The sequence below is a fragment of the Phacochoerus africanus genome, chromosome 9, assembly GCF_016906955.1.
Source record: "Phacochoerus africanus isolate WHEZ1 chromosome 9, ROS_Pafr_v1, whole genome shotgun sequence".
Lineage (NCBI taxonomy): Eukaryota > Metazoa > Chordata > Mammalia > Artiodactyla > Suidae > Phacochoerus > Phacochoerus africanus.
This window is the reverse complement of record NC_062552.1, coordinates 46,843,763-46,867,040: the sequence shown is the minus strand read 5'-3', so window position 1 is coordinate 46,867,040 and position 23,278 is coordinate 46,843,763. Positions and strand designations below refer to the sequence as shown.

Genomic DNA, 23,278 nt, shown 5'->3' with positions numbered 1-23,278 from the left:
CAACTATCCCCTGCTTGCTGTATGTCTCCACCTAGAGGCTTCCAGAACACCCCAAACTCTAAATGGCCCAAACTGAATTCGCTGATGTCTGTCTTAGGCATCTCCACCTGGCACCATCCATTCTGGAAATCCAGGGTTGCCCTTGGTTCCTGCATCTATGTCACCCTTCCCACTCTGACCTCTAGTTATTTCTCCTGCCCTATCACTTGCCTCCTTCCAGCTCTGTGACTCAGTGACACCAAATTCTTATAGTTCCTCCATGTGATCTCTCATGTTTTCATGTTTTGCCATTGCTCGTGTTTATCCCTTTGTCTGGAATGCAGACTCACCCCCGTTACCTTGATAGGTCCTAAGCCTTTACAATGCAGCTCAGGTGCTCCCTCTCCAGAAAGCCCTCCTGGCAAGGTCTCACTGCCTCTCTTGGTCAGGGACCATTAAAGAGAAGGCCTCTCAGTGCTCTACTCCCCTCCCCTGAAATATCTGCTTACACAACGCTCGGTACCCCTTTGGGGGCAAGCACAGCATTTTACTTCTTTTTGTGTCTCTATTTTTAAGGCAGTTCTGATAGAGAAGGTGCTCATTATTTATGTTTGTGAAATTAAAAAGTAATAGATGAGATTCCCCCTCCCCCAATAATGAGTTCTTGAATCTCACAGAAAATATCCCTAGCTGGAGAAGATGTCTTTCATGGAACAAATATATTTCCTTTAAAAGACCTAATTTCATTTATAATTTAATTTGAACATTTTAGGTTAATGCTGAGTAAAAGAAGAGCATTTGGTCAGTTGGTCACTGTGAGCCTTTAAATCCTCCTCTTTTGAGATGATCTTTCTGCCCTTCTAACTCTGTACTTGGGATCACATTCCAGAAAAGAACGTGTGGGTACATTTTTGCCTGGTGTGGTGCCATCTCCAAGGGAAATCATTAGATTTATACTTCAGTTTCCTGAAGAGGCCACTGGGATGGTTGAAAAGAAAACGGCATTTGATCATTAGGGGCAGAATCAATAAAAACCAGTTGTAACATATGAAATGTATGTAACTTACTGTAAGGAGAGGTGTTCTGACTATTACCCTGCCTTTAACATGCATGAAGGGCTGTGAGGAAAATCACACCCTTTGACTTAATGATTCCATTGCCAAGATTCTATTTTAAAAGTAAATCACAATTATTGGCAGATTTGAATAATGATATTTAACACTGCGTTCTTTATAATTTAAAAAGAAAGTAGGAGTTCCCATTGTGGTTCAGCAGCATCCATGAAGATGCAAGTTCAGTCCCTAGCCTGGCTCCATGGATTAGGGATCTGGCATTGCCAAAGGCTATGGAGTATGTCACAGACATGGCTGGCATCCTGCGTTGCTGTGGCTGTGGCATAGGCCAGCAGCTACAGCTTTGATTTGACCTCTAGTTTGGGAACTTCCATATGTCATAGGTGTGGCCCTAAAAAAAAAAAAAAAGAAAGAAAGGGACAAAGTCTAAATACCAAACATAAACATTAGGGATTAAATACATTATGGACTTTATAGATGATAGAATATTATTTAGTCATTAAAATTATGTTTACAAGGAGTTTTCATTACATTAGAGAATGCATGTGAAAAACTGCTAAGTAAAATAAGAACTGAATGTAAAATTGTACATGATAGGATCTAAATTGTATAAAAATGCTGAGACATTCTGGAAGGAAATATAAATAAAAGGTTAATGGCAATTATCTGTAGGTGGTTAGATAGCAATGATTATTTTTTCTTTTTCTTTCTATATTTGCATTTTCCAAATACTTCAGGATAAACATACGCTGTAATAGTTATAATAAGGGCAAAGCATAAATGTTTAATAATGACAGCAGACTATCTTTTCCCTAGAAGGGGAGGGAAAGTAAGTAGTGAATATTTATTTGCTTTATACCTGATAAATGTTTTTATGGCAGGTTATAACACATCTAAAGGCAATTACTTGGGGAAATGAAAATGTCATCAGTATCCTAATATAAGAGTAGAATTTGCAAGTTATCAGAGTGAATCGGATTTTCATAATTACCCTTGCTGTTTTTCTTTTGTTTTCCAGATTCTACCCCTGCACGTGAATCATCTATAAAATGGTCCCTCCCTGATGCGTGGGAAGGTGTGGAAAAGGGTTGGGGAGGACACGGTGGTACTATTCCAGGCTCTGGGGATGACGTCCTGATTTTACCCAGTGAGTGAAACCACACAAATATGGGCTCAATCACCACAGGCCAATTTAATTGGGGATTATCGGTCATTCATATATATTAAACACCACAGAAAAGAGTATAGAAATAAGTAGGCACTTATGTATACAACCTTCTCTTTTGGGTTATTATAGGAGAGGAATTTGATAATCCAGTAAAAAAACGGAAAAAAAAGTAGTTCAGCCTACTTTCATTAAAGGTGAGATAAATAGTCTCCATGCCCAAAAGAGTCAGACGAATCCACCAACTGGATAATTTTTCTAATGTGTCAGAGAACAGGTGTACAGAAAATTCTCGTATCCTTATGTTTGAAAGACACAGAGTGTATGGAAAGAAGCAGTTTGCAAATATTTCCTTCTCTTTTGCCTTTGTGAATCTTTTAAGGACTGAGAAAAAGGACAAGGTCTTCTGTGGCCATGAGTTTTCAAAGATGATGGAAAAGGAACAGATAAATGGAAAAATAAGTCTATCACATATCATCTATCTATCTGTCTAATCTATCATCTATCTATCTATCCATCTACCTACCTAGAAGTCTCTTTTTTGTTTACATAAGAAGGGAAAGATGATTCCACACACTATACTTGTAAAACTCTTTTCTGCTTTTTTAAAAATTTTATTGCAGTAGAGTTGATTTATAATGTTGTGTTAATTTCTGCTGTGTAAGGCAAAGTGACTCAGGACTAGTCAGTATACACATTTGCTGACAACTAATCATTCTCCATATATTAACTAGTTTAATCCTCACAATAACTCGTCAAAACAAGGAAAACTATCACCCCTTTTTTTATTTGCAGAGAAATGGAGACCCAGGGCAGTTGGACTCAGAGTCACACAGTTTGCCATTCAGCAGAGTCAGGATTTTGACCCAGCTGTCTGACTCAGTCTAACTCTGAGTCAGTTCTTTTTTTTTTTTTTTGGTCCTTTTAGGTCCATGCCCATGGCATATGGAAGTTTCCAGGCTAGAGGTCCAATTGGAGCTACAGCTGCTGGCCAACACCACAGCCACAGCAACACTGGATCCTTATCTCATTGAGAGGGACCAGGAAGCGAACCCATGTTCTCTTGGATAGTAGTCAGGTTTGTTACCACTGAACCACAATGAGAACTCATCTAAGTCCTTATTCTTAACCATTCAAATACCTTTCCTTTCTAAAAGGACCAAGCGTACACAAAATGAGTGATGGTGATGTTTGCTTTATTTAGGATAGAAAATGAAGGCAGAAAGATCAAAACATACTGCCCACCTTCTAGGCATTGGAGGGGCGCCTGTGTAGCTGTGCACAGGGACGCAGATGGAGGGAGTGGGCTGACCAACACAGACTTAAACTATTATTATCATCCCACTCCCCTACCATCCACCTCTCTCCATGGAGGATGGAACTTTTCGAATAAACAAGCTCATGAGTCATTCCTATATGGAAAGGAAAAAAAAATCTGCTCTGTCTCAGCCATTTCTTTGATGAATCTAGCCAGTGGATTGGCCCTGGGCTATGGTTTTCCCCACTAAGCAAGCTGTTTCCCCTACCCCATGCAGGAAGCAAGAGAAGCTTTTGAAGGTTGCCAAGCTTTCAGTATCCTTTGGGACCTTTATGCTGAGCGAGGAGCAGTCTTAGCTGACTGGCTTGGCACTGCAGCTGACTCTATCCACCCTGGTTGCCGGGCCCCTGGCATTCTCCATCATCCTTCACTCCTTTGTTCACGGTCAGCTTATAAGATAGACCTGGATTCTCCGTGAAACTGCTCTTAAAGAGCACAAATCAGTGCTTTGGAAAAAGGTGTGCATGTGTGCGTGCATGCTTGTGTGTGTGTGTGTGTGTGTGTGTGTGTGTGTTTGGGGAGAGGCCAGATATTGAATGTTTAAAGTATCTCCCACCACTGGTCCTTTCAGTATTATCAGGAAAATCAGAGAAGTGAAGATTTTTAAACCATGGAATTATTGTTCATTATTTCCTTTTCAACTGGGAAAATAAGTGAATGAAAGCAGATTTCTAATATATAATAAACAAAGTCCTTGCTTCTTATTGCCTTTTCTCTAAGAAGCCCTATTCTAACTCCAGTAGATGATCTTATAGTGACCATCATTTTAATTCATTGCTCTGTTCAGTTTGGGGTCTTATGCAGGAGCTGCTCTGGCTTCCTTTCCCTTCTGATTTTTGGCAGACCCTGATATTTTGACCTCTGATGGACCCTGGGATTGAATTTACCTCCTCCTCCTTTTTTTGTCTTTTTTTTTTTTGCATCCTTTTAGAGCCACACCTGCAGCATATGGAGGTTCCCAGGCTAGGGGTCTGATCAGAGCTACAGCTGCCAGCCTACACCAGAGTCACAGCAACGCCGGATCCAAGCTGCATCTGTGACCTACACCACAGCTCACAGCAATGCCGGATCCTTAACCCACTGAGCAAGGCCAGGGGTCTAACCCGCAACCTCATGGTTCTTAGTCGGATTTGTTTCCGCTGCACCACGATGGGAACTCCCTACCTCCTCCTTCTACTTGTGGTTTTGCCTTCTTGATCTTCTCTCTGGCTGTCCTGTTTCTTTCATTCCCTACCTCCTTTGAATCAGGTCAGTTTGTTCACTCAAGTCTGGCACAGAATAGACAGAGGGATGGCTCGAATGAAGTGCACACCCTCAGTGCTGCCACCCATAATTTAATACCAGAACTAAATCTTTGGTTTCCCAGGATCGACCGAGCACAACTATAAGATTTTACAGGTCTGTGGGAAATGATGCCTTCTCCTTTGAACAGAGTCCTAAGAATTACAATTTTCCTGACGATGGTGATGATGGTACCAGCAACTATCATTTGAGTGCTTGAGTGCCGCGTGTGTCGTGTGCTGCGCTACGTGTTCTTTGTGGATTTTCTGGATTACTTCTGACAATTGCTTTATGAGTGGATCCCATTATTACCTTCCTTGTATAGCTAAGGACTCTGGGACACAGAGAGGTTAAGTAAACTTGCCCAGCAGTCGCCCAGCTGATAGGTAAAGAGACTGGGCCAGGAAATCGGTTTGATTCCAGAGCCCAAACTCCTTATTTTATATATATATTTAAAAATTCACCATTCCCGCCAGCTCTGATTCATTCGAATCAGACTACATATTATACTGAATTTATCCTTCTCTTACTGTTCACATTGTTCCCTTCACTTGCAAGTAAACAACAACAACATCAAAACTTTTGATTGAATATCTAGCATACATCAGATACTCTACTTGTGGAATTCAATCATACTACCTTCTCATTAGGTGCATCCATGTGGAAATGTTGGAGAAACTTCCCAAAGAATATCTGATGCAATGAGCCATTAGGAGTAGGGTCTGCTGTGCCTCTGAGAGCACATGAAGTTCCGATTCAAGTTCACATTCCTTTTCATTTCAGTTTAACCAACCATAACTGAACCCTCATGGTGGTCAAGGCACTGTACCAGGTGTTCCTGATCTGGGGCTACAAAGGGCAAGTCTAATATTTGCTGTGATCTCAGACAGCTAGTGTCCTAACTGGGCTAATAAAACATAGTACGTAATAACACAACAAATAACTGTAACAAACAACCCAAGTGTTTAGAATCCAAGTGTCTTAGGCGGCGAGTAGAAGAGAGATGGCTTCATGGAGGAAGAGGCATTTGATGTTGACCTTGATAGATGGGATAAGAAACTGAGGGCTAGTTACGAGACAAGAGTGTATGCTGGGGAGGTAGTGATGCTTTCGGAGATGTAAGATGGACCGTCGGCTAGGAAACATCTGGGTTCACATTTGGATTCTGATGTTTACCAACTGGGTGGCACTGGACAAATTTTAAATATTTCTGACCTTCATCTATAACATGAGGGCTATAATTAATATATCATCATGTTGATGAGATTAAATGAGATAATGTCAGCACACATGACCACTTCGTGGAGTATTGGCAATAATGGAATTAGAGATGAAAGCTGTGATTTTTTAATGTGTCAGGTGCTCTTTTCCTTCATTTTTCCGTCTGGCTGCCCCTCTTGGCCTCTGGTATTAGCGACACTTTGTATTTGCTTTCCAATGGCTTATTATTTAATTTTCACAACATCCTTGGGAGCTAAATAGGTAATAACTATTATTACAGTAAAAACCCATTTTTACATAATACGATTTTAATGGAACTGCTGATTTTACAAAATGAAAGTGACTGGTAAAGAAGATTTAAGTGATACTTTTGAACCTCTAATATAATTTTATGATGTTTTGTGTATTTTAATTCATTAATAAAGGAAATGTGTAGAACATTCCCATCATTATTCAAATAGAATAGCATAATTTTTCAATAAAATTCTTAGGGTAAATTGCCTATTTCCATTTTCTGGGAAATCAATTTTATGGAATGACCTCAGACCCATCCTATTCCATAAAAATAGGACTTTACTGTACTAATAAAAGATATCACTATTTTAAGTATGGTACCATTTTCCTTCGAGGCTTTCTGTCTTTATAGACATTGGATTTTGAAAGAGCTGTAAATTCTTCTTGGCGGTATTGTATGGAGTGAACTGAAGTCATCATGAAGAATTTGCTTTTGTAGTTTAGTTTATGATAACTTTGCTTCACACAAACAAGTATATCTCATTGTCTTTGCCTCCTAAATGCTGGGAGAAATTGGTCTAAATGTGTTAGATTTTCTAACATCTTGTAGAGAGGGAATGGGTTCTATTTAATAAACCATGCAAATTTCAAACCTTCGCAAGCATAGCTGGTCCATGTTCAAAATAATCCTGCTAACTTGTACCCCATGTCTTACACCGAACTGCCCTAAAGGATTGGATACTTCTAGATGTTTCTCTGAAGGAGTTTCAACCATGACAGGATGACCCCCTTTTAACACAGAGCAGGCTTAATGAAAGGAAAATGTGTTATAATTTCAAGTGCTGGGATTCTGTTTTGAAGCGTACAGATATGATATCATATAGCCTCCAGCGTGGTTTCATTTTTGCATGTACGTATGGTAGAATTCACTGTGTTCCGTTTTTCCGTATTGCTTTCAACTGTCCTTATTTGAAGAGATGAATGGAGGAGTACTCGTTTTCTTTCATAATAGTGCTTCTGTTTGTTCAGATTTTCAGTACTTGGGTACTTTAAATGGCAGCAAGACTCATCAAAACCCTGTGATGTTCAAAGACAGCAGTGCTTGACAAATTTCCTTGTTAAGTCGCGAGACATTAAGGTTGGAGAGGAGAGGGTCATAAATCAGGAAGTAATTGTTGTGGGGGAGGAATTTCTACAAAATGTTGCGAGTAACAGCAGTATTAGCTTGATTTACCATTTTCTTACCTGAGATTACAACTGATTTCAGATAAGATATATGTAAGACAGATTTGGGTCTGCCACATCAATTAGAAATCCAATATTCTAAATGTCAGTGTTTTCTTTTGAATAGTTTCAAAATTCTGGTCTTGTCCCTTTTAAATTGGACAGAAAAGTCACACACCATCACCCCATTTATTCTGGATTACTAGCAAGTGGAAAGGGGAAGTTAATTTTTTTTTTGTCTTTTGTTTTTTTAGGGCTGCACCTGCAGCATATGGAGGTTCCCAGGCTAGGGAATCAGAGCTGTAGCTGCCGGCCTACACCACAGCCACAGCCACAGCCAGGCAGGATCTGAGCTGCCTCTGCGACCTATGCTAGAGCTCACGGCAACACCATGTCCTAACCCACTGAGCAAGGCTAGGGATTGAACCCGAAACCTCATGATTCCTAGTCAGATTCGTTAATCACTGACCCACCATGGGAACTCCCTAATTTATTTTTACTTAAAAAATTTTATTGTAATGTAGTTGATTTACTATGTTGTGTAAATGTTTAAAACTGTACACAGTTTCAGGTGTACAGTAAAGTGATTCAGTAAAATATGTATATATATATACACACACACACACATATATATACATATATATTCATTTTTAATTGTCTCATCCATTATCAGTTATTACAAGATATTAGGTGTAGTTCCCTGTGCTGGTACAGAAGATCCTTGTTGGTTATTTATTTTATATATAACAAGGTATATTTTAATCCCAGTCTCCCTCTCCTCTCTTCCCCTTTGTTAATCATAATTTTGTTTTCTGTGTCTATGAGTCTATTTCTGTTAAAGAAGACAGATGAATGGTTAAAGAACAAAGTAATATTCCATTGTGTACATATATATACATAGAAAACAATGAAATAATGCCATTTACAGCAACATGGATGGATTGAGAAATTATTATGCTAAGTCAAGTATGCCAGACAGAGAAAGGCAAATATCATATGATATCACTTATATGTGGAATCTAAAAGAAGATACAGGATTTCCTGTCATGGTGCAGGGGAAATGAATCTGACTAGGAACCATGAGGTTGCAGGTTTGATCCCTGGCCTCGCTTAGTGGGTTAAGGATCCAGCGTTGCTGTGAGCTGTGATGTAGGTTGCAGATGTGGCTCAGATCTGGCGTTGCTGTGGCTGTGGCTCCAATTAGACCTCTAGCCTGGGAACCTCCATATGCCACGGGTGCGGCCCTAAAAAGACAAACAAATAAATAAAAGAAGATACAAATGAACTTATTTACAAAACAGAGACAGGGCAGTCAACGAAGAGACCTTAGATCCTCTCCACATCGGTATCTTTCTGGGGCTTCTTGGGTTTCCTAAGCGTGTGGCAGCTGGCGGATTCCAAGAAGGAACAGCCTAAGAAGGAGTTCCCCAAGAGTTAGTGCTCTAAGAGACCTGGCCCTCTGAGCCAGCCTTAGCATCCTTGGACTATCATGACATAACATTCTCTTGGTCAGACAGGGCACCAATGCCAACTCAGATACAAGGGAGAAGAATTAGGCTCTACTTTGATTGGGAGGCATGGCAAAGAATTTGCAGCTGTCTTTAATCTACCACTGTGTATGTGTTTATGTGTGTGAGTATGTGTGCGCTATATAATTAAAAGCAGATGTACCTGACTTAATTCCAAAGGTTCAAGTGTTTTAGAGTCTGGTCAATTTGTGCTGTCTTTTCTCTCTGGGCAGACGTTATTTAGATTCTGTTGGCTTACATGAGTCAGAAATTGAAGAACACCAGGAGACAGACTGGTCAAAGGGGTTTAATTTCTTTATTCTCTACTACCTACCATGCTGGCTGTTATTGTCTTGGCTCTTCCCAGCCTCAAAATGGGATATGTTAACCCTCAGATATAACTGGGCCCCTAATCTGGGATTTCTCATCCTGAGATGGGGGATGGATGACAGTGTTTGGGCTGCAACATGGGTCCAATCTCTCTATGCATGACCAGAAGCCCCATCCTGGGAGAGAGGAGTGCTGTGGGGTGAGGGGAGGCGTGGAGCACGACTAGGTTGAGCATTTTGTTTTCATCAGGGCAGAAGTGAAGTCTGCAAGGACAACCGTCCACGTTTCTTTTATCTTATTGAGAACATGACTGAGGAAGCTATCCTTTAAGATTTTATGGGGAAGAACCGACAAATACGATTTTAAGAAGTACTCTTGAGGAGTTCCCACTGTGGTGCAACAGGATCAATGGCCTCTCTGCAGTGCTGGAATGCAGGTTTGATGCCCCGCCTGGCACAATGGATTAAGGATCCAGCGTTGCTGCATCTGCGGCAAAGGTTGCAACTGTACCTCAGATCTGATCCCTGGTCCAGGAACTCCATATGCTGTGGGGTGGCCAAAAAAGAAAAAAGAAAACAGAATTCAAAAAAAATTTTATTGAAATATTAACAATGTGGTTTCCAGGTAGACAGTAAGGTGATTCAGTTATACACAAAGTATGTATTATATATATAAATGTATTAAAGAATATGTAATATTTATATGAGATCTAAAAAAGAATATAGAATATTCTAAAAAGAATATTTTCTTTTTACATTCTCTTCCATTATATGTTATTACAAGATATTAAGTATATTTCCCTGTGCTATGCAGATACAGCAGGTCCATGGTCTGTACAGAGTAGTATGTGTATGTTAATCCCAGTCTCCTAATCTATCCCTCTCCCCCCTTGACACAGAGATTTTAATCAACTTTATTACAAAAAAAAATAAAAGAAAAAGAAAACCTGAAACCGGAGCTCAAAGGACCTTTAGATACTGTTTAAATCTCCTTCTTTGAGGCAGTTTCTTAAAGGAGGGCACAGACCACCATGAACCACACTCCGTGGTTAAGGGTGTTGAAGCCATGCCCCTCCCACGAGAAGGAAACATCAGGATCCCAGGCTCCACGGAGCACATGTTTCCACAGACCTCCCCAAAGAGTTTTGAAATTATCAATGTAAATCGACTTTTCATATATCCAGTTATTTGAGAATATGCCATCGAATCTTACTATTTAAGGCAATCTCAGTGCAGAATCCTTTGCAACATGGAATCCTTTGATGAATTAAATGACTAATGAGCAATTTATTTGTTTTATTTGGAGGGTTTTCCCATGGATTTAATTATATTAAGTAAACAGTAATATATATGTAAAAATATGGGTACATAGGATTGTTGAGCTGGTAGGGAACTTAGTGAAACTTAAATGAGCTAAGATAATGTAAGTGTTTTATAAATTGTAAAATCCTGTGAAATACATTAATGTCATTGCCCAAACATATATATATATATATTTTTTTTTTTTTTAACCAAGGATAAGAGTAGAATTTCCATCTCCTTGTTTTCAAACCAGTGCTGCAATTGCCCTTCTAAAATGTATACGGAGGAACACTGTTGTTTTATTTGTCATATTTTAGATGTTTTGTGTCCCTAAAATAGAGAAGAGACTTGTGGTTGTCAAGGGGCAGGGGAGGGAGTGGGATGAACTTGGAGTTTGGGGTCAATAGATGCAAACTATTACGTTTAGACTGGAGGTCCTGCTGTATAACACAAGGCGCTCTATCCAGTGTCCTGGGATAGACCAAGATGGAAGACAGTAGGAGAAAAAGAAGAATATATATATATATATATGACTGGGTCACTTTGCTATACAGCAGAAGTTGGCACAACATTGTAAATCAACTATAGTTTAATAAAAAAGATAAATTATGAGACAAAAAATAAAAAATCAAATAGGTTTACAGTTGAGAGGCACCGTTGGAGGCTACGGAGGTCCTTCTAGTTGCAATGACCATGATTCATATGGCTTCTTACAAATGAAGAGCAGTACAGAATGTCCTAACTAACAGCCAAGACCTATGATAGGATGTCCTTGCCAGGGATACCCAACTCGGAGTTGCATTTTTTAAAGTATTTTTTTAATACCTGTATGTTTCCCCATAAAAATTAAATCTCAGTTAAAATCACAACAGAGATTTGTATTTCCTGCGAGTGATGAATGGAACATTATAAAAATATAGTAACATAAATTGACACCCTTTCTTTAATCTCAATTTGTCAATCTTTGCTTGATTCAATCGTGGTGCTTGTTTCTGGGCTAATTAGAACTCACTTAGAATCTTCTCTTGGGACCCAAGTCATGTAGACCCTGACTCTCTTTATGGCTTGCTAACTTGCTGGAACTAATTGGAGTTGTAGTCTAATTGAGTGTGTTTTCAAACTCTTCTGTCTTTACTCACCTGAGAAACAGGTGAGTAAAGTAGTCCATTAGTATTAGCATGGTGATTTTCTAGGTGGGGACATACTTCCCCAGAGTTAGCAGATCACAATTTGGGTGGGCAGATATTGAAGTGTGAAGTGTGTAAGGGAACCAAGATTTATTTTGGTATTTACCCCACCTGGAGAACAACTACTTTATAACTTTACAAACTCCTAACTCTGATCTCTTAGAAATGTGACCCTTTTGGGCATTTGGTGTCCTAGCCCAAGTGGATCCTAAGAGGTAGGCCTGTAAAACCCCTGGGATGCTTTTCTCCAGTTGCAATAGGTGTGATTTCTTTGCTACTGTAACAACTTCTTTTTCCGTGTGCAGCTTACATCTACTTTTTGAAGGGATTATGCATTATTTTCCTTAGGACATTGAAGAGTGCTTTGACCATCACAGTATAAACTACAAGCTTCCTAGTAGCAATCAATGTATTGGTGGTTGCTATGGAAAAATATAAGCAGGTGTCATTAGCTTGATAAAAAGAAGAATTGGCAGGACCTGGCACTTTATTAATTGTGAAAGATTAAGGAAAATGAGGCTGAAAAAGTGACTCAGAACTTTTGTGCGAAAGGTGACTCAGAACTCTGGGCACCATCAGCAGAATTAGAGGCTGCAGGGGAAGGAATACGTTTAGCAGGGAGCATAATAAATTCCATTACAGACATACCCTCAATTTCATGTGCAGATTCCAAGATGGTCACAGGAAATATGGACCAGGAGTTTGGGAAGGAAGAGAGTTGGCAATCTGGATTTAGACCTGCTAATCCTCAGAAGAGTGAGAGCCAGCATGGGGGCCATCCTGGGAGTGCAGAGAGATGAAAGGAGCAGGTAGGAGTCAAGATCTTGGAGGAAATTCCAAATTTAAGTGGCAGGAAGAAAACCCAGAGGAGCCGTCATGAAACCAGAAAGAGAAGTCAAACAACAGAAGGCAAAAAAAAAAAAAAAAAAAGCAAAAGGGCGATATCAAGATGGAGATGGTTCGGTAAATTTTGGTAGTTTTAGAAACTGCCTGAGAAAAAATTGTGTACTCTCTGGAGGCTCCTATAAATCAAAGGAAAAATTGAATGCTCATCTTGCTTTATATTTTCACACATCTGCATTGGGTCTTTATGAAAAACTCTGGTATAGATCAATGTCTTCAAGGATCCCCATTTTTAATGGTTATATTCCATTTATAGTTATTATAAATATTAGCTATATTTCCTGTGTTGTACAGTATATCCTTTTAGCTTAATTTGTGCATAATACTTTGTATCTTTCATTCCCCCTAACGCTGTCTTGCCACTCTTCCTTCCCTCTCTCCACTGGTAATCACTAGTTTGTTCTCTATGGATCTGCTTATTTTTTTTTTTTGGTCATATTCACTAGTTTGTTGTATTTTTTTTTTTTAGATTCCCCATATAAGTGATATCATACAGTATTTGTCTGACTCATTTTACTTAGCATAATGTTCTTCAAGTCCACCCATGTTGATGCAAATGTCAAAATTTCATTATTTTTTATGACTGTGTAGTATTCCACAGTATATAAATACCACATCTTCTTTATCCATTCAGCTGTCTGTGGACATTTAGGTTGCTTCCATATCTTGGCAGTTGTAAATAATGCTGATATGAACATTTAAATGCATATATTTTTTCAAATTAGTGTTTTTAGGGTTTTGGGGGGTATATACTTAGGAGTGGAATTGCTGGGTCATATGTAATTCTATTTTTAGTTTATTGAGAAATCTCCATACTATATTCCATGGTGGCTGCACCAGTTTATATTCTCATCAACAGTTTACGAAGGTTTCCATTTCTCCACAAGGGATTCCCATATTGTTGTTAAAATTAAAATTATTCACTGATGAGATAGCAGCACTTCTAGTGTGGCAGTCAGGTTATCCCTAGTCACTCTCTGGATTAGATTACTTCCAATGATTCCTAAATTAATGGTTCATGTAATAGGCTTAGTCCAACAAAACTGGTCAATTTGTATAGCTCAGTCAGTTTAGGAAAAGAGAATAGGCTATATTCTCTAAGCTATCATTATCATTTCCTAAGGGGGTTAGGGATACAGTATTACAAAAATATAAAGCAGCACAATAAGTACATTTTAAAAATAAGTACATAGAAGATTGTGTATAATAGTTACAGTGAGTTCAATTCTGGAGATAAGAACTGAAGGCCATATTTAAGACAGGGATTAGTAGGGGAGTAGAGTACATCAGTGAAGTCCTTTCAAATTCAGAATCCTGAAAGCAGCATCCAGAGATTTTGATATTTATTATGGAATGTTGATAATGGGACTTCATCTCTTGAAAGTCATTAGTAAACAGAGTGAACAACTACTCAGCTTGTCCAGAACTGAGGAAGTTGCCTGGGGCACAGGGCCTCTAGTGATAAAACCTAGAAAGTCCAAGGCAAACCATCAGGCGTTGGTCCTCCTACTAAGAAATCACGTATAAAGTTCTTACCGACCCCATATTCTGTGATCTGGACTGCAACAAATTTGCTGAGAATTAATGAAATTTTTCCTTGGCTTCAATGAAGAAACGTATTTTACCTCGTTTTATTCCCCCAAGAAATTTGTCTCATGGAATTAATATTCTTTGAGGAGATGCTGGCATTTCTTACCAGAGCAGGGCACCTGAGTGATTGCATATGTATGTTACCCTCCTGGTTGGAGCTGGGGCAGTCTGAGCCAAGTAAGGAACAGCTGCCCAAGGGGCCCTTAATCTAGTGCAGGGCTCTTTTCACTTGCTCTAATTGAATTACTTCTTTTTCTCTTTACGTTATGGTCTGTTTTCCATGCAGACATTCATGGAATGTAGAATTAAATAATTCATGATTTCCCAATTATTGGTTTAGGTAGAGTTGCCATTTCTTGAATTGATTATACTTTCTTGAGGGAGCTTTTGGAATCTCTTCCTCTGCAGAGCTTTAAAGATAAGAAGTCTGGCCATGAGAGGTACAGCTCAGCCAGCAGCAGCAGGAATAGCACAGTGGCTCACTGTCAACCCTTGAAGGCACCGCACTTTTGCGCAACCCAGGGGTTCTGAACTTCTCGTGTGCCCCTCGGTCCCTTTGGCAGCCTGGTAAAGCATATATTCATTCTCAGAATAATATTTTTACTACATAAAATAAAATAGAATTATAAAAGAAACCAGTTACACTGATCTACCTCTTCAAATATTAGAGGCCAAATTTGTGATATAATTATATATATGTTTCTGTATTAGAACATTAAATAAGAGTATCTAGTTCTGGTTCTAATTACTATTGTAATGTAAATGTTGTCTTTATTTTATTTTATTTTATTTTATTTTATTTTATTTTATTTTATTTTATTTTTTTACTAGTATGTGGAAGTTCTCAGGCCAGGAACTGAACCTGCTCTGCAGTGGTAACAATGCTGGATCCTTAACCTCCTGAGCCACCAGGGAACTCTAAGATATTCTTAAGAAAGTGCTGCCATGGGAGTTCCATTGTAGTGCAGTGGAAATGAATCCAACTAGTATCCATGAAGATGAGGGTTCAATCCCTGGCCTCACTCAGTGGGTCAGGGAGATCTGGCATTGCTGTGAGCTGTGGTGTAGGTCACAGATGCGGCTCAAATCCTGCATTGTGGCTGTGGCATAGGCTGACAGCTGTAGCTCTGATTCGACCTCTAGCCTGGGAACTTCCAGATACCATGGGTGCAGCCCTAAAAAGCAAAAAGAAAAGAAAGTGCTGCCATAAATTCCTTCTCTCCCTGTAAATGTGTGCTCTTGGTCCCCTGGCGAAGTGGAGGCTTGCTCCTTTTCCTATGAATGTGAGCCTGCCTTCATGACCTGCTTGACCAATAGGATACAATAGAAAGGCTCTCAGAACTAGGTGTAAGAACCCTTGCGTGAGAAGACCATTTTGCCTGGATGTCTTATTTGCCATTTTGATGCTCCCTTTGGGGCATAGTCCTCAGGCTTTGGGACTCCCAAGTCCCTGGGAGAGGTCATGTTTTTCACACTGATTAGCAGCCCCATGTGAGTGCTGGCTAGTAGCCAATATCGATTCTGGCCACGTTAAGTGATCCCTCTCAGACATCCAGACCAGTTGAGCCCAGTATTGGAGTCTTGCTGGCAACTCTGAGGTTTTGTTCTCTTAAAACACATTAAACATCTCTTATTTTATCATTATGTCAATATTTCTCAGCATTTCTTTTCTTTCTTTCTTTCTTTTCTTTTTTTTGTCTTTTTAGGGCTGCACCTGGGGCATATGGAGGTTCCCAGGCTACGGGTTGAATTGGAGCTACAGCTGCTGGCCTACGCCACAGCCACAGCACCACCATATCCGAGCCTCGTCTGCAACCTGTACCACAGCTCACAGCAACGCCGGATCCTTAACCCACTGAGTGAGGCCAGCGATCGAACTCACAACCTCACAGTTCCTAGTTGGACTCGTTTCCTCTGTGCCACGACGGGAACTCCCTCTCAGGATTTCTGATGTATGTTCCATAATGTTCCCTTAGAAGGGGGGATTCCTACGTTCAGTTCATTAGGATTCCACAGGGGCCCTGAGGAATTCACGGCCTATGTGCTATCCAAGAGAGTGAAAATGAATAAAACTCCTCCTCAAACGGCATTAGAAACTAATAAAATTAACAACGGTGCTGTAGAAAACATATGGAGAGTTGTGAAAGCATACACTATGAGGATCTGGACTAGAATGACGTGAATCTAGCTAGGTAAATTGTAAGCCTAAAACATTAATGTGGGCATTACCTATTACTAATGATGAATTTACCCAGAATTTCTCAAATTGTTCCCTATGAGATTAGTTCTTTATAATATCCCACATAAGAAAGATAATGATGTTGAATGAGTTTGGGAAATTTGGAACTAAACACAGAAGATCAGTTTCTTTGTATCTGGTCTTTTCAAAGCCATTTATATGACATAGTATGTGCTGTTTCTCAAAAATATTTACCATGTAACCCTTTTATTCACAGAGCAGCTCATGCTGCCAGGGTCTTAGGGAAACACTCTGAGTACACAGTACCCTCACACTTAACATTACTCTTGAGACCACTCCATGAGGTTAGGCATCTGTTGTATTAGGTAAGATTGGTCTTTTGTGAGTAGCAAAGACCTGAAGAATAGAAATTTCTATCTCTCTTATGTCTCTTAGGTCTGTTCCACAGTGACAGAGACTTGGACTCTGTTTATCTTTTTGCTCCATTATGTGCTGTTCTCATTCCCAAAGCTACTCTGTGGTCCAAAATATCAGCTGGAGCTCCAGCCATTGCAGCCACAATCCAGGCAGCAGAAAGTAGGAAGGATTTATCTTCTAAGTCACACGTGTGACTTCTTATGTCTTACTGGCCAAAACTTGGCTGAATGGCCATAACAGATTGTAGAGGAGACTGGGAAATGTAGTCTTTTAGCGAGGTGACAATGTGTTAACTTAAAAATTGGAATACTTATGCTAAGAAAAGTGAAAAAAAAAATACTGGGAGACAACTAATGGTCTCTGCCACAATTCTCTCTATTTTATAATGGAGGAAATGGGCCTCAAAAGGAATGCCTAAGAAAGAGTTCAGAGATCATGGAGAAAACATAAGTTCAAATCTAGGCCTCCAGATTCCTTGAGTCTACCTAGTTCTTTACACTAACCCCACCTAAATATATGGGAAGGATTAAATAGAGCCCACAAAAGCTATGGTATTAATACATACAGCACCATAGGAGTTCCTGTTGTGACTCAGTGGTAACAAATCCAACTAGTATCCATGAGGATGAAGGTTCAATCCTCACTCAGTGGCGTTGCTGTGAGCTGCGGTGTAGGTTGAAGACTCAGCTCAGATCTGGTGTTGCTGTGGCTATGGCATAAGCCAGCAGCTACAGCTCCAATTTGACCCTTAGTCTGGGAACTTCCATATGCCACAGGTGTGGCCCTAAAAAAAGAAAAAAAAAATGTACATCACCATAAAATATATTTTAAGAGAAAGGTTGGCTTATCTGTTTCCTAGAGGTATATCCTCATATTTGGAAATTAATAGCACTTGATTAACAAAAATCTGTAGGTGGGATGTGACTGCCCTTTGCTACCGGATGTATTATTAAAACCAAGATTCTGTTTGTCAGGCTGCTTTGCTCTCTGGGGCCTGCTCTGTGTCTCACGTCTTGCCCTTGCTTTCCTGCATTTGGTGCATCTATAAAGCTCTGTGAGCCCTGCATCCCATTGGAAGCCATCTGTTTGCCTCTCTTTATTTACATGATAACTTCGCCTGTTGGCACATTAGTGTCTGGATAAAAAACATTGCTCCTACCTGAATTGAGCTGGGCTTTTGTCTAGTTTGAGGAAGGTGGGTTCACCCTCCGATGGTGTTTCTCAGGTGGTTATAGTGTGTGAAGGGTTTGCATAGAGGTGGGGAGCTGGCTGCACTGAGCCAGAACTGGGCTGGGCTGTGCTCACAGGTGCAAATGGCAGGTGACGCTCTGCTGTCTCCCAGCATGTGATGAGACCAACGGGAATCTCACATCTTTGTGCTGGCAGAATCCACGATTGCTCCAAAGTTGAAGAGAGGCTGTGTATGTGTGAAATCAGTGAAGGAATGAATGGATGGATGAATGAATAAACAGATGGAATGCTGGTGAATCCCAGCCCCTCCCTTCCATTCACATAGATGGGGTCCCTGCTGGTCCTAGGGAGGTCAGCAGGGATGACTGAAGACAAGACCACCGCCTTGGGGTGGCTGCTCTGTGGACGGGGCTCTAGTTATGAATCAGAGCATTGACACTGAAACCTGGCCCCTTCCTCTCCCCTCAGGCCATCATAGGGAGGGAGATGGTGTGTGAAAGTGCTTTCTTCTTTTCTTTTCTTTTTTTTTTTTCCTGTCTTTTTGCCATTTCTTGGGCCGCTCTCGTGGCATATGGAGGTTCCCAGGCTAGGGGTCTAATCGGAGCTGTAGCCACTGGCCTACGCCAGAGCCACAGCAATGCGGGGATCAGAGCCATGTCTGCAACCTACACCATAGTTCACGGCAATGCCGGATCCCCAACCCACTGAGCAAGGCCAGGGATTGAACCCGCAACCTCATGGTCCTTAGTCAGATTTGTTAAACACTGCACCACAACGGGAACTCCTGGAAGTGCTTTCTTCTTGAGAGGATCTAGGGACATGTGTTTAGGGCAGAGTTTCCTCCCCACGGTCCAGGAATTTAGAACTCCAATCCTCCCCATCATGAGGTTTTTCTTGCGAAAACCCTGTGGGAAAAGGAAGTGAACAGGATGCTATGAAGACCTGACTCTTATTTTTCCTTTTTAAAAATTGAAGTATAGTGATTTACAATGTTTCAGGCGTACCACAAGGTGATTCAGCTATACGTGTGTATATGCATATCTATTCTTTTTCATATTCTTTGTCATTATAGGTTATTATAAGATATTGCATATAGTTCCCTATGCTATACACTAGGTCCTTGCTGTTTATTTATTTTATATATATTAGCATATATCTGTTAGTCCCAAAATCTTAATTTATTGCCCCACCCCAACCTGTCCCTTTTGGTAACCATAAGTTTGTTTTCTATGTCTGTGAGTCTGTTTCATCCATTGTAAACAAGTTCATTTATATCATTTTTTAAGATTCCACATAAACATGATATCATATTTGTCTTTCTCTAACTTTACTCAGTAGATAATCCCAAGGTCCATCCATGTTGCTGCAAATGGCATTATTTTGTTATTTTTATGACTGAATAGTACTCCATTGTGTGTGTGTGTGTGTGTGTGTGTGTGTGTGTATCACATCTTCTTTATCCATACCTCTGTTGATGGACATTCAGGTTGCTTCCACGTCTTTTTTTTTTTTTGGTCTTTTTGTATTTTTGTCTTTTCTAGGGCCACACCCGAGGCATATGGAGGCTCCCAAGCTAGGGGTCCAATTGGAGCTGTAGCCTCTGATCTACACCACAGCCACAGCAACTCAGGATCCGAGCCGAGTCTGCGACCTACACCACAGCTCACGGCAATGCCGGATCCTTAACCCACTGAGCAAGGCCAGGGATTGAACCTACAACTTCATGGTTCCTAGTCAGATTATGTTAACCACTGAGCCACAATGGGAACTCCTTTCCATATCTTATAAGTAGTATTTACACTTACCAGTGCTACCTCTGGCAAAGAAATACAGACATATACATCTGATTGCTGACTCCTACTCCTCCTGAAGGACAACTGGAAAATTACATTCTAGAAATACAAGTATTCTCAGACACAACTTAGAATAGATTTACAAGGAGATCCTGCTGAGTAGCCTTGAGAACTATGTCTAGATATTCATATTGCAACAGAACAAAGGGTGGGGGAAAAATGTATAAAAAATGGATAACTTGATCCCCTTGCTGTACAGTGGGAAAATAAAATAAAATATATTAAAAAAAATAGGAGTTCCCGTCGTGGCGCAGTGGTTAACGAATCTGACTAGGAACCATGAGGTTGCGGGTTCGGTCCCTGCCCTTGCTCAGTGGGTTAAGGATCCGGCACTGCCATGAGCTGTGGTGTAGGTTGCAGACGCGGCTCGTATCCCGCGTTGCTGTGGCTCTGGCGTAGGCTGGTGGCTACAGCTCCGATTCGACCCCTAGCCTGGGAACCTCCATAGGCTGCGGGAGCGGCCCAAGAAATAGCAACAACAACAACAACAAAAAAGACAAAAGACCAAAAAAAAAAAATAGAAATACAAGTATATCTTTGAGATCCAGCATGGTGAGGATGTGAGAACAGAGGCTGCCCTGGAACCCCCTTTGACTCCTTAGGTGAAACATCCTGCCTCTAGCCCTCTGACTTCACCTGGGTTGCTTTCCTTGTGCCATGAAGGGGATCAAGAGCTTAGTTCATCCTTTGTGTCATTCTTACCCCTCACAAGGACCACAGGGAGCTGAGGGGAAGGTGTCAGTTGCCATCATGTCATGACCTATTGCCGTGATTTCTTATCAGCTGCACAGCGATTACCTGGACGTGAGTGTGTTACGTATCATCCTTGATTGTGCTTCTTGTTTCTTCATTTAGTTGGTTTGCTGTAATAAAAGGCATGTTGACATCTATCTATACGTGTGTACCTGAGAGTATTGAGAAATAAGTCTAGGCATTTGTTAGCTGTCTAATGCTGAGCTTTCCAAATGCGATATGAAAAATAATCCATTGAAGAGAACATAGAACATATTAGAACCTTTATTTATTTATTATCTTATTCTTTGAACGTTTTCCCTTTGTGTACATTTTATCATGTAGATAGTATTTATTACATCGGTACTATGGAACATGTATGTCATTTTATCGCTTTACCAATAAATTCATAAGTAAATAAGTCACATTGAGAATACACGATTAAAATTTTACTCATCCAGAAAATGAACATTTGGCATTTATTTGAGTTTTATTACCATATAAGTGTTTACTAACTGTAGGGAGAGTCCTCTTTCTTTGCTAGTAATATATGTTCTGTGTATGGTACATATTCTGTCTGTATATGGTTTTATTTTATTTTTTATTTTTATTTTTTTGCCTTTTTTGCCTTTCCTGGGGCCACTCCCACGGCATATAGAGGTTCCCAGGCTAGGGGTCTAATTGGAGCTATAGCTGCTGGCCTACACCAGAGCCATAGCAACGCAGGATCCAAGCCACATCTGTGACCTACACCACAGCTCATGGCAACGCCGGATCCTTAACCTACTGAGCAAGGTCAGGGATTGAACCCACAGCCTCATGGTTCCCAGTCGGATTTGTTAACCACGGAGCCACTTTGGGAACTCCTGTATGTGGTTTTATGTTTTTTAAAATTAATTTATTTTTATTGCAGTTGATTTACAATGTTCTGTCAACTTTTACTGTATAGCAAAGTGACCCAGTTATACACATGTGTACATTCTTTTTCTCTGTTATGGTCTACCATGTTCTGTGTTTTAAAAATTAAGTGACAAAATATAAAATTAGAAATTTAATTTCAGGAGTTCCTGTTGTGCAGCAGAAACAAATCCGACTAGTATCCATGAGGATGTGGCTTCGATTCCTGGCCTCATTCAATGGGTTAAAGATCCCCTGTTGCCGTGACCTGTGGTGTAGGTCGCAAACACAGCTTGGATCCCTCATTGCTGTGGCTGTAGTATAGGCCAGCAGCTGTAGCTCTGATTTGAACCCTAGCCTGGAAAATTCCATATGCTGTGGGTGCAGCCCTAAAGACCAAGGGGGGAAAAAAAAGAAGAAAAAAAAGAAATTTAACTTCAGAACATATTTTATTTTGAAAATAGGTTAACCTTTGTGGAAAACCTGAAAAACCTAATTTTCAAGAGCAGCAAGTTTCGGTTTTCCTAAGGCCTTTGTCTTGCGTGTGGATGTTGTAGAATTCTCCAGGGGCTCCCAGAGTGTTCTGGGTAAATCTCCATGTCATTGATTTGGACCCCAAAGTCCTCTGGCCTCCTTGCTTCCTCCCCATGATCCTCGCCACCGATCACACTTGTCTACGTACTGGTGTTGACTCGGCTGTTTCTCCTCTCCAGTCATTATACTTGCTATTCTCTGTGCCTGGAACTTTCCCCACCTCTCCTTCCTGATTCCACCACCCGTCCCCCTCCCTCTCCCCTGACTTCCATCCCTAATGCTCTCTTCCAGTGACCCCTCTCTATCTTTGTTTGTTTTGGCAGCATGTGGAAGTTCCCAGGCCAGGGATCAAACCTGTGTCACAGCAGTGACAATGTTGGGTCCTTAACCCACTGTGCCACCAGGAAACTCCAACTCCCTTCTGTCTTTGAACTTAGTGTCGCCTCTTCCAGAAAGTGTTCCTCAATCCCATCTAACTTAATTCTCTTTTCTCTTTGTTCCTACAATACTGTGGGCCTATTTCTATCATATGCCCTATTCTGAAATTATTATGTACGTTTATGTTGCCTTGAGGACAGAGGCCAAATCTTATTTGAGTTTTTATATCTCCAGTGAAAAGCACATAGCTCGGAGTGGCGCCAATGCTTAGCAAATGCTAGAGTGAGTAAATGGGAGTGAGATGCAGGTACCACCCAGTCAGTTCCTGCTAAAGTGTTTCTAGGGCCTTTGGATGCTGAAGGGAGAGCTGTCACTGTCAGTCTGAGAATCTTGCCAAACCAGGGGTGGGTGGAGGGTATGAGTCCTTAAGAACCTTTGCAGCTGACTAGGAGGTGCTGATCTTGTTGATGGGGGCACTGGTGGTCCCCTGCAGAAGGTGGCCTGGGACTCTTTCAACACCAGTGTCTGTTTAGATTCCTTGGGCCAGAAACTTACTCTCTGTGAGTTGTGCTTCCCACAGCTAAGAAGATGCTCTGTGCAAGAAGCAGGGGCTCATTCCTTTTGTTAATGGAGCTCTCTGAACTCTAGTGTTCCCAGTGGGGGCCTCTCATTTCCCTTCTCCCCTGGTGAGCTGGTGGCCTTCATTCAAGCTCCCCCTCTGCACAGCTTGCCTCCTCCCTCCTCCCTGCACCTTCCACCTGA

The 23,278-nt window shown here is 40.7% G+C and overlaps 1 protein-coding gene across 2 annotated transcripts in view; it reads left to right on the top strand.

The window, feature by feature from the left end:
• PKHD1 (PKHD1 ciliary IPT domain containing fibrocystin/polyductin) overlaps positions 1-23,278 on the top strand; it is a 484,027-nt gene that overhangs the window by 266,167 nt on the left and 194,582 nt on the right. For both annotated transcript variants that reach the window (XM_047795623.1, XM_047795624.1), the window contains one exon: positions 2,071-2,199. In XM_047795623.1, the coding sequence (XP_047651579.1) occupies positions 2,071-2,199 (129 nt within the window). The remainder of the gene's footprint in view (positions 1-2,070; positions 2,200-23,278) is intronic.